The sequence below is a fragment of the Triticum dicoccoides genome, chromosome 3B (assembly GCF_002162155.2).
Source record: "Triticum dicoccoides isolate Atlit2015 ecotype Zavitan chromosome 3B, WEW_v2.0, whole genome shotgun sequence".
Classification (NCBI taxonomy): Eukaryota; Viridiplantae; Streptophyta; class Magnoliopsida; order Poales; family Poaceae; genus Triticum; species Triticum dicoccoides.
In genome coordinates, this window is record NC_041385.1 from 730,654,839 (window position 1) to 730,673,383 (window position 18,545).

General features: G+C 40.9%; 1 protein-coding gene across 2 annotated transcripts; it reads left to right on the top strand.

Moving 5' to 3' along the window:
• The first annotated feature begins 4,912 nt into the window (after positions 1–4,912).
• Positions 4,913–6,698, top strand: LOC119281981 (probable histone acetyltransferase HAC-like 1). Of its 2 annotated transcripts, XM_037562361.1 has the most exons (5): positions 4,913–5,040; positions 5,182–5,287; positions 5,418–5,670; positions 6,149–6,243; positions 6,304–6,698. In XM_037562361.1, exons 1-5 carry the CDS (start codon positions 4,913–4,915, stop codon positions 6,556–6,558), a joined length of 837 nt encoding a protein of 278 aa, XP_037418258.1. In that variant the 3' UTR covers positions 6,559–6,698. The 2 variants fall into 2 exon arrangements, 1 of the variants encoding a protein (XP_037418258.1); XR_005138595.1 differs by lacking the exons at positions 4,913–5,040; positions 5,182–5,287; positions 5,418–5,670 and having other exon boundaries at positions 6,145–6,243; positions 6,322–6,438.
• Positions 6,699–18,545: the final 11,847 nt, after the last annotated feature.

The window sequence follows — 18,545 nt, forward strand, 5'->3', positions numbered from 1 at the left end:
GATCGGGATGGGTGGGAGAGAGAGGCGGCGGCGGGATGGGGGAGGAGGGGCGGCAATGGGGGGGCCATCGTCGTCGATCTGGATCGGGGAGAGGGGGAGAGAGAGGCGGCGGTGGGTGTGTTCTAGGGGAGAGGGGGAGAGAGAGGTGGTCTCGGGCTGCTAGGGTTTGGTTTGGGGTGAGAGGCGTGTGAGGCGTTGGATCTGATGGATATGGACGGTTCAGATCAGCTACAATAGGGTGATCCATGGGAAGTGTTCTGATTGGTTCGGAAAATTAGTAATTTAAAATAGTTTTCAAATACTAAAAATAGAGGGATTTTGTGAAGCAGCTATCAAAAATATTTTGCAAAAGGACACCACACATATTTTCACTAGAGTTAGCCCACATTTTATGGATGAGCACCAATTTGTATGCATTTCTGATCTTTCTATCTATTTTTCATCATTTTCTAAGTGGCAAAAATGGTTTTTTTTTGTGAAGAACCTATCAAATATTTGTTGAAAAATTGTACTCCGTCTATTTTCTAAAATACTAGTCCACATTTACTATATAATTGACCAAATGGTTGGGTGTAAAATGTTTTGATCCACCTCTGGTGAAAAAGACAAATTTCCGCCGATTCAGCTGGAAGCGGGTCAAATTTGAACTGCAGGTGCCTCTTATTTTGCTCTTTATTTTTTCCAAAAATCATTTCTAGGTACATAAGTATCTATTTAATCAGAGAAACATCAAAAGTTTTCCAAGATTCAACCACTAGCTAGGAACGGTCAAGCCCGCCGTTTTGACCGCATTTTGAAACGGGCATAAAAAATTCAAAAAAAATCAACAAATTGGAAAACCGTCGCATTGTGTCATTATATATGACCACGTTTCCAGGAAAAATAATAAACTTGTAATACGGAAATTATTTTAAAAAAGTGTTCTCAGAAATGAGCTATCATGCATGAAGATTCATGGCTTTCAAGCCAAATGATCAATATTATGGCCACATTCATGGCATAGTTTGTTCAAATGATCTCATATTGTGCACAAGGGTGCATCTTGGAATTCCAAACAATGTTGCTTTGGGGAGTTTTCACTTTCATTGCACAAAAGAGCCATTTTCCATTTTTCGAGTGCCCCAAATGAGTTTTTTTTGTGAAGAACCTACCAAATAATTATTGCAAAATTGGACCAAATCATTTTTCTAAAATACTAGGCCATATTTAATGCACAATTCACAAAATTGTTGGGTGTAAAAAGTTTTGATCCACCTCTGGTGAAAAAGACAAATTCCCACCGATTCAGGTGGAAACGGGTCAAATTTGAACTGCAGCTGCCTCATAGTTTGCTATTTATTTTTTCCAAAAATCATTTCTAGGTACATAAGTATCTATTTAATCAGAGAAACATCAAAAGTTTTCCAAGATTCAACCACTAGCTAGGAACGGTCAAGCCCGCCGTTTTGACCACATTTGGAAACGGGCATAAAAAATTCAAAAAAAATCAAAAAATTGGAAAACCTTCGCATTGTGTCATTGTATATGACCAAGTTTCTAGGAAAAATAATAAACTTGTAATACGGAAATTATTTTAAAAAAGTGTTCTCAGAAATGAGCTATCATGCGTAAAGATTCATGGCTTTCAAGCCAAATGATCAATCTTATGGCCACATTCATGGCATAGTTTGTTCAAATGATCTCATATTGTGCACAAGGGTGCATCTTGGAATTCCAAACAATGTTGCCTAAGGGAGTTTTCACTTTCATTGCGCAAAAGAGCCATTTTCCATTTTTCAAGTGCCCCAAATGAGGTTTTTTTGTGAAGGACCTACCAAATAATTGTTGCAAAATTGGACCAAATCATTTTTCTAAAATACTAGGCCATATTTAATGCACAATTGACCAAATGGTTGGGTGTAAAAAGTTTTGGTCCACCTCTGGTGAAAAAGACAAAATCCCGCCGATTCAGTTGGAAACGGGTCAAATTTGAATTGTAGCTACCTTGTAGTTTGCTCTTCATTTTTTACAAAAATCATGTCTAGGTACATAAGTATCTATTTAATCAGAGAAACACCAAAAAAATTCCAAGATTCAACCACTAGCTAGGAACGGTCAAGCCCGCCGTTTTGACCGCATTTTGAAACGGGCATAAAAAATTCAGAAAAATCAAAAAATTGGAAAACCTTCACATTGTGTCATTATATGTGACCAAGCTTCCAGGAAAAATAATAAACTTGTAATAAGGTAATTATTTTAAAAAAGTGTTCTCAGAAATGGGCTATCATGTGTGAAGATTCATGGCTTTCAAGCCAAATGATCAATCTCGTGGCCACATTCATGGTATAGTTTGTTCAAATGATCTCATATTGTGCACAAGGGTGCATCTTGGAATTCCAAACAATGTTGCCCAAGGGAGTTTTCATTTTCTTTTCACGGAAAATACATTTTCCATTTTCCGAGTGTCCGAAATGAGTTTTTTTTGTGAATGACCTACCATATATTTGTTGCAAAATTGGACCTAATCAATTTTATAAAATACTAGGCCATATATAATGCACAATTGACAAAATGGTTGGGTGTCAAAAGTTTTGATCCACCTCTGGTGAAAAAGACAAATTCTCATCGATTCAGTTGGAAGCGGGTCAAATTTGAACTGCAGCTGCCTCATAGTTTCCTATTTATTTTTCCCAAAAATCATTTCTAGTTACATAAGTACCTAATTAATCATAAATACATGGTTTTGTGGCGATACGTCGAGGTTTGGACGGTGGCCGAGGGCCCTAACTCTAGAGTGCGTAAACTCGCATGCCCGCCGCGTGGTCACCGCGTGACCGTGGCGTTGCCATGTGTTCTAGGCTGCCTAGGAATGTCTAGTGGGTTGGGCACTCCCCAGGTAGGTGCTAGGAAGAAAATCACAATATAAGATTCTCACGAGGAGACCGATCGATGCTCAAACATGAATAAGCAGTCAAGTGTTTGATTAGCGGTACGGGAAATGCACATGGCTAATGGGTGTGAGTTTTGGATGAGGATGATCAATTACTAAGAAGACCGTATTCACAAGTTTTCAGCTCAAAAGGAGGAGCCTAGGTGGTACTTGCTTTGCAAAGTACCACACTGGACATAAATACGAATGTTGAAGCCGGCCTCAAAATAATGAATGGATTGAGCTGGCATTTGGTGGAGGATGGTTATTTGGGTAGAGAAAAGCACTGCAGAAAATGATACCATTTGGACATGCCAAAGTGGTACTTCCTTCACAAAGTGTTTTTCTGAACAGAATAGGAAAATGAATATTTTTGAATTATTTTTGAACTACGCAAGGACGGTTTTTTACATATTTGACGCAAATATGACCCAAAGAATTTATGAGATTTTTTTGGGAATTTTGGGAATGACAGAAATATAGGTTGCTTCACAACCTAGGGCAAAAACTGCCACATGGACATGACACATAGGCAAAACTGATGAGGTGGCGCCTAGTCATAGCAACCCACCACAATTTACAAGGTTATGACCATCTATATTTGTCATGATCAGCTAGAAATAAGGCAGCGGACCTGTGCTATCTGCTTTATGACCATTTCGTGTAAGGAAATTACGACCTTTCTGACCAAAATGGGCGTTATTGTTTAGGGTTTGGAGCCCCACGAACAGCTTTTGACCAATTGGTCTGAAATGGTCATAGATCTATGACCAATTCTTCCAGGGTCACTGACAGAAGGTCACTAGTTGACATATTTCTTGTAGTGTGTCAGATTCCGGGCTCCACAGACCCACTAAGGTTTGAACTCTAGGGCGTGTGCGAAGATCTCAACCCCTCAATTCTTTAATTGTCACTCTACAGCCTAGCTATGTCGAGCAGACGCGAGCGGGGAGGAAGAAGATGAACGTGGCAGTTTACCCAGGTTCTAGCCACCTTGCGGTGTAAAACCCTACTCCTTCTTTGTGGTGAATTGGCCTCACGGGGAGGCTGAGGATGAACTAGTACAATGGTCGAGCAGCCTCAGGAGGGCTTTGGTGATGAAGGTGGAATCGATACCCCTCTACAGTGGTGGCTAACCTATATTTATAGTGGCCTCGGTCCTCTTCCCCCAAAACTTAGGCAGGAAGGGATCCACATATATAGTGGCCAATTCGAAAGGGGACAAATAGTACATCTTATCCTCACGAAAGGTGGTCTTCGCCTGCAAAGCTTCTGGTCGTGACGCAGCGGTGGGCTCGGCGATGACATCCATCCTACTGAGCCAGCGGTCTTGGTCTTGTTGCACCAGAATGGAAACCTTTGGAGAGCTCCTCGGGAACCCGCGCTCGTCCTTGCTCCATTAGCACCGAAAGGGAAATTGCCTCTTCTGTGCCTACTGGCGCCCGCCTGGCCACGATTGTCATGGCTCATGTCATCACAGCCTCGTGAGGCCGGCTACCTGCATAGAAATATCCGCTTCTCGGGAGGCAGTCTGAAGAGGCCGCTCCTCTAGAGGTCTTGATGTCACCCGCCTCGCGAGGCCGGGGGGCCCTCGCGAGGGTCTTGTCCCTGGGGTGTTATAGCTGATCCGCACCAGGCCATTGATGGGCCAGCGTTGGGCCACAGGCTGGCAGGCCTAGGTACCCCAATCCCAGGACACTGAGAGCAATGCAAGGAACTCAAGTAAAAAAAGATCTACCACGTGGCACCGGCCATAGGGCGGATTCTGGCAAGAAGTAACTCGGTCATGCTACTTTTGGCAGGTAGTAATATGACGCCAAAGGTAATTACTAATTACCCAGGCTCGGAAGCATGCTGCTAGCTCAGGATGACCTTTGAGGCTCGGGTAGTCCGCCGTTGGTCAAGTTCGTCCCCTACATATCTTGCTCCTAATATGTATGTGACGTGTCCTACCTTACGGTCCTACCCCCTCCTGCGAAGATGAACATGCGGCAGACGACGTTGATGGGTCAGGCCGCTGGTGCCGCCGGTGGGATGCCGCCGCGGCAACCGCAGACGCAGGATGTGGCAGGCCTTGTCGCAGGTGTCGATCCCCAATTTGTGCTGATGCGCGACATGATCCGACAGAAGTTGTAAGAACCCATTGCTTTTCTTTGCCCCGACTGGGAATGAGTATAATACTTCGAGAAAAATCATGCTCCCTCTGATCCAAAATAAGTTTTACGATCAAAGTTAATGGCCTAGATCTAATATAGTTGCTCTTGAATTGGCAGAATCGAGTGTATACGAATGAAACCAACGACGGATGAATGGCAGCGCCAGGTGCCAGAGGTCGCGAGCAGGCTCGAGGAAATCTTGTTTAGGAAACACCCAAACAAGGTGTACCTGTATTTCCTTCTTCATTTGTACCTTTGGTTTTCGATCGAGCAAGCTGATTTCTTATCAGAATGAAACCTTACCGGTTAATCATGCATGTTATATCTGCTGATATTTCTGGTCTTTTGGGCAGACGGAGTACTACAATATGGCAAAGGGCCCAATTCAGCCGCACATGTACTTTGCTCTCCGGTTCTTGGCTGCTCATAAGTACCAACAACAGCAACAAAGCCAACAATCCTCAGGACAACTAGCATCTTCACCTGGCTGTATCACCCAAGGTGCAAGTGGAACTTCTAGAATGTCTTATGTAACACACAACATGGGTCCTTCTTCTAGTGCAGGCTTGGTTCCACAGAGTGCCATCATGGGTACCTCGCTGCCAGGTACAAATAGTTTTACTAACCTTAAGTTGAAATTATTATGTAGCCTTGCCTGGGCTTCTAGCCTACAAATCCAATAGCTAGCAGCATATTGGACAAAAATGAAGTTCATTATGTGTGAAGAATATGTTGAAGAAACACCACATTTTTCGGAGTCTACCTCGTGTGTTTAGGAGGGGGATCCACTAGGCAGCTATTATATGACAAAAGCGCTTTAAAATGTTAACCTAAAAATTGTATTATCATAATCGACATTATGCTCTTTCAGACTCTTAATTTCCCAAAAAAATGAGTATGCCATTAATTGTATCAGTTAGAAATGTGATATCACAATGATCTGCCCCACAATGTAATCCCACAATCATGTATGACATATTGACATTTCGAATCAGACATACTATTCTGTCTTGGAGGTTTTCTTTCCCAGTTTTCCTGGCCTATATACTAGTTACTAATTTGGCATGTACTGTCTTCTTTCCAGGGGAAGCTCCTCATGAGCATGTGAACACCATACTGTCTCTGGGGATAAACCCTATACAACATGATTGGTCTACAGAGTCCAATAACAACAACCTCGTAAGGACTCTACGTTATGGTTTACACATAGAAAATGTGATAGTTAATATATCCCTAAAGATTCATTTAACACTACAGCCCAAGGTGATAGAGGCACACCTGGCGCCTCCTATAAAGGATCTCCCAAGGGAACCGAAGTTCAGCTGCCCAGTCTGCAAGAACGAGCTGGTCGATGCATCATCAACTATCTGTGGCCACATCTTCTGCCAGAAGTGCATCGAGGCCTCCATCCAGGCACAGAAGAAGTGTCCTACCTGCCGTAGGAAGTTGACCATGAGAAGTTTCCACCGCATTTACCTCCCAACAATGGACTGAAGTGATCCTGGCATTCCAGGCGCCCGGAGCATCGACACCCAAACCATTGTCCTCAATCCTCACTAGCATTTTGGTGATTCGATCTGAACTATTCTTCAAAGTGTTATCACTCTTCAGTTTTTGCCCCTCAATTTTAAGAACTGCTCGCGTAAGATACTAATATGCATCCTTGGTGGTAATTGGTAAACGATACCTATTGTGAACTTCATCTGCAAGAAATGTTAAATATACTTTCTGCTTATTCGAGTATATGTTATTGTTCACGTGCTCTGGACTATGTATGTGTGTATGTCATGAATATTTGGGCTTTGTATTGTGTTGCCCCCTAAATCGGGACCAATCGAGCCTAGATTATATATCTTGTGCTCAAAAATAAATTAAGGGTTTATCAGAGAAAGTGCAATGGTAAAGCTGCTGCCTTGTGACCATGAGGTCATGGGTTCAAGTCCTAGAAACAGCCTCTTACAGAAATGTAGGGAAAGGCTGCGTACTATAGACCCAAAGTGGTCGGACCCTTCCCTGGACCCTGCGCAAGCGGGAGCTACATGCACCAGGTTGCCCTTTTTTTTATCAGAGAAAGCGCAATATCGTACCCATACAACCAAAGTCCCTTTGAATCTTAGTGGCTCGATCATAATGAGATTATCGCAATGATACTATAAAAGGAAAGAAATAGCGGGGGGAGGGGGGGTGAATGCCTGATATGCCTTAGAGGCTTAGATTGTCGTCCATTGAGCATCTCTAATGATCCCCTCTCCAGTGTTAGAAGAAGATAAACTATGTTTTCTTCTTCTAACCGGCACATAACCAAACTCCTATCACCGTTAGAGGAGAAAATTTTATCCTACGTGGTATCCCCGATTCCTAACTCGGCTGACCACCCACAGAGCAATTTTTTTGGCCTCTCCCCTACGCTCGCACTGCGTTGTCATTGGTGTTGCTTCCATCGAATAAATAGTGCCTTTGCCTATACCCCGCTGCTTCCTCTGCCCTCTTAGAGGGTCGCCAGTCGCTGCCATTGCCGGAATCCAGCTCCGCTGCTACCGCCGAATTATCGATCCTGTCATCGGAAGGATGGACTGAATCTTCTTACTCCAAGCCAATCCATCCACTATTGGCCATCTCAAAGCCCTGCCAACCACTAGCAGCTTCTAAACGTCGCGGGTGTGACACATTCACCACCCTTCCAGTGTTCAGCGGTTTTGCTATGATAGTTTTTGTTCTTTTTCATCTCATTTTTTCTTTTGTCAATTGATGAACCGAGTCACTTCTAGTTAATACAAAGAGGTTGAGGGGGTGATCCTTGAGGACTCGTTGTCGGAGGAGGAGGAAGAATATGATGATGACTTCGAAGTGGCCATTGGCATGATCTTTAACAAGGATTTTCACCAGCCAAAAAGAGAATCACAATTCGGTCATATATACATCAACCGAGATAGAGTTGAGGGACATGCAAAGATTAAGATAGACTATTTAAACCCCCAATCCAACCTATTTGGAGAAGTATTTTTGCTGGCGATTTCAGATGCACACGAGTCTCTTCCTCACCGTTGCAAAAGTCGTGGAGAAGCATGATTATTGGTTCAAACTCAGGAGGAGTGCATCCGAAGAGATTAAGTGTGATCCCTTTGATGAAGTGTATCGTGGTTGTTCGAGTGTCGTTGACGACTATGTCCGAATTGGAGAAGATACAATCTTGAAGGTCGTTCTAAGGTACATAAAAGCCATGATTGAGATCTTTGGGTCAGAGTACTTGAGGGCACCCAATGATAAAGATACTAAGAAAGTTTTTGGCTTTGAGTGAAGAATGAGGATGACCTGGGGTGCTTGGATCAATTGACTACATGCACTGGACATGGAAGAATTGTCCAGCCGGGTGGAAAGGTAACTACAAAGGCCACTACAATGATTGAGCTATCATTCTTGAGGCTATTATATCGGAGGATCTATGGATTTGGCATTCATTCTTTGCATTGCCTGGCTCTCACAATGACCTGAATATGTTGTCTAGATCACCACTGTTCACTAGACTTGTTGCCAAAGATGCTCCTCCTTGCAACTATGTTTTCAATGGTCACAAGATGGGTTACTACCTTGTAGAAGGCATAAATCCTTCATGGTCACATTTTTCAATACAATTGATACATCTCCAATGTATCTATAATTTTTTTATTGTTTCATGCTATTATAGTATCAATCTTGGATGTTTTATAAGTGATTACATACTATTTTATGTCATTTACTGGGACTAGCCTATAAACCTAGTGCCAAGTGCCAGTTGTTGTTGTTTTTGCCTGTTTTTGGTTTTCCAAGAAATCAGAACAAATGGAATCCAAATGCTATGACACTTTTTGATGATTTTTTCTAGACAAGAGAGACCCTACAAGCTTCGGGAGGAGACTAGAAGGCAAACGAGGAGACGACAAGGTAACCCGGCGCGCCTAGGGGGTAGGCACACCGAGATACCTTGTGGGCCCCTCGTGGTTCTGTCTGACCAAATTACACTTCTATAAATTCTCAAATGTTGGGAAACCAATAGAGAGCCACCTGACACACTTTTCTTCACTGCTGCAAATCTTTGTTCTTCCGCGATCCCATCTGGAGGGCTTCGCTGGTACTCTATCAGAGGGGGAATCGATCATTGAGGGCTTCCACATCAACCCTACTACCCTTCCGATGATGCATGAGTAGTTCACCACAGACCTACGTGTCCATAGCTAGTAGCTAGATGGCTTCTTCTCTCTCTTTGATCTTCAATACCATGTTCTCCTTGATCTTCTTGGAGTTTTATCCAATGTAATTCTCTTTTGCGGTGTGTTTGTTGGGATCCGATGAATTGTGGGTTTATGATCTGAATATTCATGAGAAATATTTGAGTCTTCTCTTAAGTTATTATGCATGATTTTTATAGCTTTGTATTCCTCCCCGATCTATCCATTTGGTTTGGCCAACTAGATTGATTTATCTTGCAATGGGAGATGTGCTTTGTGATGAGTTCAATCTTGTGGTGCTCCATCCCAGTGACAGAAAGGGAAAGGACATGTATTTGTATTGTTGCCATTCAGGATAAAATGACGAGGTTTATTCATATTGCTTAGATTTACTTTGTATACATCATGTCATCTTGCTTAAGGTGTTACTCTGTTTTATACTTAATACCCTAGATGCATGCTGGATAGCGGTCGATGGATGGAGTAATAGTAGTAGATTCACGCAGGAATCGACCTACTTGTCTCGGATGTGATGCCTATATACATGATCATTACATTGAATCATCATAACTATGCGCTTTTCTATCGATTACCCAACAATAATTTGTTTGCCCACCATATGTTATGTGTTCGAGAGAGAAGCCTCTAGTGAAAACTATGGCCCCGGGTCTACTTTTATCATATATAAAATCCAAAAATACATGCTGCAATTTTATTTCTTTTATTTTGTTCAGTATTTTATTGTATCTATCTACCACTACGAGATTTGATCCTTGCAATTAACTGCCAAGGGGATTGACAACCCTCTTGACCGCATTGGGTGCAAGTATTTGCTTTTGTGTGTGCATGTGCTCCTAATGAGGTTCTGTGTGGTTCTCCTACTGGATTGATAACCTTGGTCTTAACTGAGGTAAATACTTATCTCTACTATACTGCATCATCCTCTCATCTTCGAGGAAATCCCAACGAAGCTCACAAGTAGCAACAATCTCGAACACTAAAGGTAACAAGAGATCTCACGTTGCAATGCATCGAGAGTTGACAAGGAAGGATGTGGAGAGACCTTTCGGTGTGCTTCAGTAGTGCTTTGGCATCATTCATGGCCCTGCCGACTATTGGAACCCCAAGGTCCTATGGCAAATCAAGGCATGTTGCATCATCCTGCATAACATGGTCATTGAAGATGAGAGAGGCATGCCAGAGAACTTTTGGTAGATGTCCAATGGGGATCCCTTTGAGTTGGATCATGATGCAAACATGAAACATAGATTCCTCATAGCGCATCGCACCATCGAGAACTGAGAAATCCAAAGCCAACTTCAAGATGATCTTGTGGAGCATCAGTGGGATCTCCATAGTGTCGGGAAACATAGTAAAAACACACACAAATATGCGCCTATGCACACCCAAGATCAATATGAAGATGCATAATGGGGTTGGGACCATGATCGTTACCGTTAGCCCTGGGCGTTCGGTCTTTTCGGTTTGTTCGGTCCGGTCTTTTCGGTTTTCCAATAATTCGGTCTTCCAAAATTGAAGACCGAAATAATTTTGGTCTTTTCAGTTTTTCACCATTAGGTCTTCGGTCTTACTATTCGGTCTTCGGTCCTGACCAAATAGACCAAATTAATTTGCTACAACTCATATTCATGTTACTTCCAGTACCAATACATGTTTATATTTGAGAGCAGAAAGTACCAGTACATGTTTACATGCAGCATCAAGTAACAAAGTACAAGTACATGTTTACATTTGAGAGCAAGTAACAATATCCATATGACACCAAGTAAGAAGATTCATGATTCATGGTCCAGCAACAAGATTCATGCATGCATAATAATTTCTATTTGAAAGAAAGTAAGAAGATAATAAGCAACATCCGTCCATGGAATACACAAGCAGCAAAAACCAAAGACCACCACCACATAGTACTTGACATCAAACAGATCAAGTTCCGTACGTGATTTCAATGCAACAACTTGAATACACAGGCATATACCGAAGTGCCTGCGCATTGCTGTTGTCCCATTACATGTTGTAGTAGCTTGAATTGGTCGGTCACAATACTTGCACTTTCCTTCCTTCACTAACACTTTATCATCAAAAAATTTGGTGAAATGCTCCCAGATTACTAATCTTGACGTCATCTGCCTCCATCCTTTTGGCTTGTCATCTTGAGCAGCTTCTAGATTGGCATCTTTGACAACTGTTGGTTCGGCATCTTCATCTTCAATAATAGTACGCAAAACGGATTCATCTCCTGCTTCTGCATCTGCCTCTGCCTCTACACTCATAAGTGCATCTTCATTCTCATTCAGTTCCTCGTCATGTTCAGAAAACATCTAAAAAAAGAGGACATTTTTCTGTCAAATAACATTGACCTGATCAAATCACAACATAAATATACACCATGTATATATCTATTTTCAGGAAACAAGCACAAATGCATTACTGTGTATGCAGTACTAAAGTATTGAAGCTGCTAACATTTGACACAAAACAAGAAAAAATACAGAGTTCATAAAGAACGGAGTAATGCATTAAGAAATATGACATGATGTAGAGGGATTAACTCAAGCAATATGATGAAAACCCCATCTTTTTATCCTCGATGGCAACAATACAATATGTGCCTTGCTGCCCCTACTGTCATTGGGAAAGGACACCGCAAGATTGAACCGAAAGCTAAGCACTTATCCCATTGCAAGAAAGATCAATCTAGTAGGCCAAACTAAACCGATAATTCGAAGAAGCTTGCAAAGATATCAAATCATGCATATAAGAATTCAGAGAAGAACCAAATAATATTCATAGATAATCTTGATCATAAATCCACAATTCATCGGATCTCGGCAAACACACCACAAAAGAGTATTACATCGAATAGATCTACAAGAACATCAAGGAGAACATGGTATTGAGAATCAAAGAGAGAGAAGAAGTCATCTAGCTAATAACTATGGACCCAAAGGTTTGTGGTAAACTACTCACGCTTCATTGGAGAGGTAATGGTGTTGATGTAGAAGCCCTCCATGATCGAATCCCCCTCCGGCAGGATGCCGGAAAAGGCCCCTAGATGGGATCTCATGGGTATAGAAGGTTGCGGCAGTGGAAAAGTAGTTTCGTGGCTCTCCTCAATGTTTTCAGGGTATAAGAGTATATATAGGGGAAGGAACTAGGTCAGGGGAGTTATGAAGGGCCCATGAGGGTGGGGGCGCGCCCTCCTGCCTCATGGCCGCCATGTTGCCTCTCCGACTTCATTTCCAAGTCTTCTGATTTTCTTTCGGTCCAAGAAAGATCATCGCGAAGGTTTCATTCCTTTTGGACTCCGTTTGGTATTCCTTTTCTGCAAAACTCTAAAATAGGAAAAAAAACAAAAAACTGACACTGGGCCCTTGGTTAATAGGTTAGTCCCAAAAATAATATAAACTAGCATATAAATGCCTATTAAACATCCAAAACAGATAATATAATAGCATGGAACAATCAAAAATTATAGATATGTTGGAGACGTATCAAGCATCCCCAAGCTTAATTCCAACTCATCCTCGAGTAGGTAAATGATAAAAACAGAATTGTTGATGTGGAATGCTACCTAACATATTTATCAATGTAATTTTCTTTTTTGTGGCATGAATGTTCAGATCCGAAAGATTCAAGACAAAAGTTTAATATTGGCATAAAAATAATAATACTTCAAGCATACTAACAAAGCAATTATGTCTTCTCAAAATAACATGGCCAAAGAAAGCTTATTCCTAGAAAATCATATAGTTTGGTTGTGCTCCATCTTCGTCACACAAAATATTCAAATCATGCACAACCCCGGTTTCAGCCAAGCAATTGTATCATACTTTAGTATTCTCAAACTTTTTCAACCTTCACGCAATACATGAGCGTGAGCCATGGACATAGCACTATAGGTGGAATAGAAGGGTGGTTGTGGAGAAGACAAAAAAAGAGGAGATAGTCTCACATCAACTAGGCTTATCAACGGGCTATGGAGATGCCCATTAATAGATATCAATGTGAGTGAGTAGGGATTGCCATGCAACGCATGCACTAGAGCTATAAATGTATGAAGGCTCAAAAAGAAACTAAGTGGGTGTGCATCCAACTTGCTTTCTCATGAAGACCTAGGGCATTTGAGGAAGCCCATCGTTGGAATATACAAGTCAAGTTCTATAATGAAGAATTCCCACTAGTATATGAAAGTGACAAAACAAGAGACTCTCTATCATGAAGACCATGGTGCTATTTCTAAGCACAAGTGTGGAAAAAGATAGTAACATTGTCCCTTCTCTCTTTTTCTCTTTTTTTTGATTGGCTATCGGTGTTCTGGGAACGGGGGTCCCCAGACTTGCCTGCCTGCGGCCCGCTGCGTGGCTCCACCAGTGGCCCAGTATGGCCCGTCTTCATCAACCAATGCTCAAGACCCTCGTGAGGGGCCAAGCCTCGCGGGGCAGACGACACAAGGCCTCCTCAGGGGCGGCCTGACCAGGCAGGCTCGTGAGGAGGCGGAGAGATCAAGGCAAGGGGTACCTCGCGAGGTTCCCATGATGCAAGCCATGACGACCAAGGCCAGGCAGGCGCCAAGTGGGCGCTAGCCCGTGCAGTGTCCTCGTTTCCCCTTTGGTGCTAAGGGGGAAAGTGCAGGCGCGGAGTACCGAGGCATCATGCAAAGGTTTCCATATCAGTGCAACAAGACAAAGACCAGCAGAACGGCATGACGGAGGTCACCGTGGAGCCCAAGACGGCGTCACCACCAGCACATTTGGCAGACGAAGACCACCTTTAGTCAGGATAGCTTGTACTAGTTGTCACCTTTCAAAATGGCCATTGTTGGATCCCTTCCCGCTCAATATTTGGGAAGAGGACCAGGGCCTCTATAAATAGGGCTAGCCACCATAGTAGAAGGGACGGATCAATTCCTCCCCGAACAACCCACCAAGCACAAGAACACCTCTCCTCGCGAGGCTGTTCTTCCTTTGAACTGTTCGTCATCAGCCCAAGAGGCAATCCACCACCACCACATAGAAGTAGGGTATTACACCACAACGGTGGCCCGAACCTGTATAAATCTTGTGTCTCTTGTGCTGTGAGTTCGTTGAGCTAGCTTAGGGATCGCGCCGAGGCTGAGGGCGTGTTTTGGTAGGGGGAAATCTTCGTGCGCACCCCAGTGTTCGGACCTTAAGTGTTTTGCCGGACCCCGATATCTGACATTGGCTCCTTTGGCCTCTTTTTTTATTGGCTTCTTTGGCCTCTTTTTTTATTTCCTCACACGGACAATGCTCTAATAATGATGATCATCACACTTCTATTTATTTACAACTCAAGAATTACAACTTGATACTAAGAACAAAATATGACTCTATATGAATGCATCTGGCGGTGTGCTGCGATGTGCAATGATTCAAGAGTGACATGTATGAAAGAATTATGAATGGTGTCTTTGCCACAAATACGATGTCAACTACATGATCATGCAAAGCAACATGACAATGATGAAGTGTGTCATATTAAATGGAACAGTGGAAGGTTGCATGGCAATATATCTCGGAATGGCTATGGATATGCCATAATAGGTAGGTATGGTGGCTGTTTTGAGGAAGGTAAATGGTGGGTGTGTGGTACCGGTGAAAGTTATGCGGCACAAGAGAGGCTAGCAATGGTGGAAGGGTGAGAGTGCGTATAATCCATGGACTCAACATTAGTCATAAAGAACTCAGATACTTATTGCCAAAATCTACAAGTCATCAAAACAAAGCACTACGTGCATGCTCCTAGGGGAAGGGTTGGTAGGAGTTAACCATCGTGCGATCCTGACCTCCACACATAAGGAGGACAATCAAAGAGATACCTCATGCTTCAAATTTGTTACACAACGGTTACCATACGTGCATGCTACGGGACTCACAAACCTCAACACAAGTATTTCTCAAATTCACAATTACACCACTAGAATGACTCTAATATCACCATCTTCATATCTCAAAACAATCATAAAGAATCAAACTTCTCATAGTATTCAACGCACTTTTTATGAAAGTTTTTATTATATCCATCTTGGATGCCCATCATATTAGGACTAGTTTTATAACCCAAGCAAATTACCTTGTTGTTCTAAAAGACTCTCAAAATAATATAAGTTAAGCATGAGATTTCAACAATTTCTATAAAATAAAGCCACCGTCGTGCTCTAAAAAGATATAAGTGAGGCACTAGAGCGATATTGTCTAGCTCAAAAGATATAAGTGAAGCACATAGAGTATTCTAATAAATCATGATTCATGCATGTCTCTCCCAAAAGTTGCGTACAACAAGGATGATTGTGGTAAACTAAAAGGCAAAGACTCAAATCATACAAGACGCTCCAAGCAAAACACATATCATGTGGTGAATAAAAATATAGCCTCAAGTAAAGTTACCGATAGACGAAGACGAATGAGGGGATGACTTCCGGGGCATCCCCAAGCTTAGAATTTTGGTTGTCCTTGAATTTTTACCTTGGGGCGCCTTGGGAATCCCCAAGCTTAGGCTCTTGCCACTCCTTATTCCATAGTCCATCAAATCCTTACCCAAAACATGAAAACTTCACAACACAAAACTTCCACAGAAAATCTCATGAGCTTCTTTAGTATAAGAAAACAAATCACCACTTTAATGTACTTTTGTGAACTCATTATTTATTTATATGGGTGTAATATGTACTGTATTACAACTTCTCCATGGTTCATACCCCCCGATACTACTCATAGATTCATCAAAATAAGCAAATAACACGCGAAAAGCAGAATCTGTCAAAAACAGAACAATATGTAGTAATCTGTAACTTTCGAATATTTTGTAACTCCAAAAATTCTTAAATAAATTGGTGGACATTAGTAATTTTTCTATCAACCTTCTTCAAAAAGAATCAACTCAAAATCACTCTTCTATAAAAACCGACAGCTAATCTCGTGAGCGCAAAGTTTCTGTTTTTTACAGCAAGATCACATTAACTTTCATCCAAGTCTTCACAAAGGTTCTACTTGGCACAAACACTAATTAAAACTTAAAACCACATCTAACCAGAGTCTAGATGAATATTTATTATTAAACAGGAGCAAAAAGTAAAAAACAAAAATTAAATTGGGTTGCCTCCCAACAACCGTTATCGTTTAACGCCCCTAGCTAGGCATAAAAACACGAATAGATCTAGGTATTATCATCTTTGGTATGCAATCCATAAGTGGCTCTCATAATAGATTCAAAAGGAAATTTAATCTTTTTCCTAGGAAAGTGTTCCATGCTTCTCCTTAACAGAAATTGGAATCTAATGTTTCCTTCTTTCATATCAATAATTGCACCAATCGTTCTAAGGAAAGGTCTACCAAGAATAATAGGACATGTAGGATCGCAATATATATCAAGAAAAATGAAATCTACGGGCACATAATTCCTATTTGCAACAATAATAACATCATTAATACTTCCCATAGGTTTCTTAATGGTGGAATCTGCAAGATGCAAATTTAAAGAACAATCATCAAATTCACGGAAACCTAACACATCACACAAAGTTTTTGGAATCGTGGAAACACTAGCACCCAAATCACACAAACCATAACATTCATAATCTTTAATCTTAATCTTTATATTAGGTTCCCATTCATCAAAAAGTTTACTAGGGATAGAAACTTCTAGTTCAAGCTTTTCTTCAAAAGATTGCATCATAGCAATAACAATATGTTTAGTAAAAGCTTTGTTTTGATTGTAAGCATGAGGGGAGTTTAACACAGATTGCAACAAGGAAATACAATCTATTAAATAACAATTATAATAATTAAATTTATTGAAATCCAAAATAGTGGGTTCATTGCTACTTAAAGTCTTGACCTCTCCAATCCCACTTTTGTCAATTTTTGCATCTAGATCTAAAAACTCCGAATCATTGGGACGCCTTTTAACTAAAGTTGACTCATCTCCAGACCCATATTTATCAAGATTCATATTGTAAAATAAAGATTTAATAGGAGTCACATCAATCACCTTTAGATCTTCATCGTTATTATCATGAAAACTAGAAGAACACGCTTTTACAAACCAATCTTTTTTAGCACGCATCTTAGTGGTTCTTTCTTTGCACTCATCAATGGAAATTCTCATGGATTTGAGATACTCATATATATCATTCTTAGGTGGGATAGATCTAAGTTTTAAAGAATCAATATCAAGAGAAATTCTATCCACGTTCCTAGCCAACTCATCAATCTTAAGCAATTTTTCTTCAAACCAAGCATTGAAATTCTTTTGCAAACTCATAAATTCTTTAACACTATTCTCAAAATCAGAGGGCATATTATTAAAATTTCCATAAGAGTTGTCGTAGGAATTACCATAATTATTAGAGGAATTACTAGGAAACGACGTAGGATTAAAATTGCCTCTATACGCGTAGTTACCAAAATTGTTCCTACCAACAAAATTCACATCCATAGATTCATTATTATTCTCAATAGAAGTGGAGAAAGGCATATAATTAGGATTAGAGGAAACACTTTTATTAGCAAATAATTTCATAAGTTCATCCATCTTTCTACTCAAAACATTAATCTCTTCAATCGCATGAATTTGTTTACTAGTGGATCTTTCGGTGTGCCATTGAGAATAATTAACCATAATATTATCTAGGAGCTTAGTAGCTTCTCCTAAAGTGATTTCCATAAAAGTGCCTCCCGCGGCCGAATCTAAGAGATTTCTAGAAGCAAAATTCAATCTAGCATAAAAAATTTGTATAATCATCCACAAATTCAAACCCTGTGTAGGGCAATTACGTATCATCAATTTCATCCTCTCCCAAGATTGTGCAACATGCTCATGATCAAGTTGCTTAAAATTCATAATATCGTTCCTAAGGGAGATGATCTTAGTGGGAGGAAAATACTTAGAGATAAAAGCATCTTTACACTTATTCCATGAATCAATACTATTTTTAAGCAAAGATGAGAACCAAGTTTTAGCACGATCTCTAAGCGAAAACGGAAATAGCTTCAATTTAACAATATCATTATCCAAATCTTTCTTCTTTTGCATATCACACAAATCAACGAAATTGTTTAGATGGGATGCATCATCTTCACTAGGAAGGCCAGAAAATTGATCTTTCATAACAAGATTCAACAAAGTGGCATTAAATTTCACAAGATTCAGCATTAGTAGTAGGATCAATCGGAGTGCTAATAAAATCATTGTTGTTGGTGTTGGAAAAGTCACACAATTTAGTATTATCTTGAG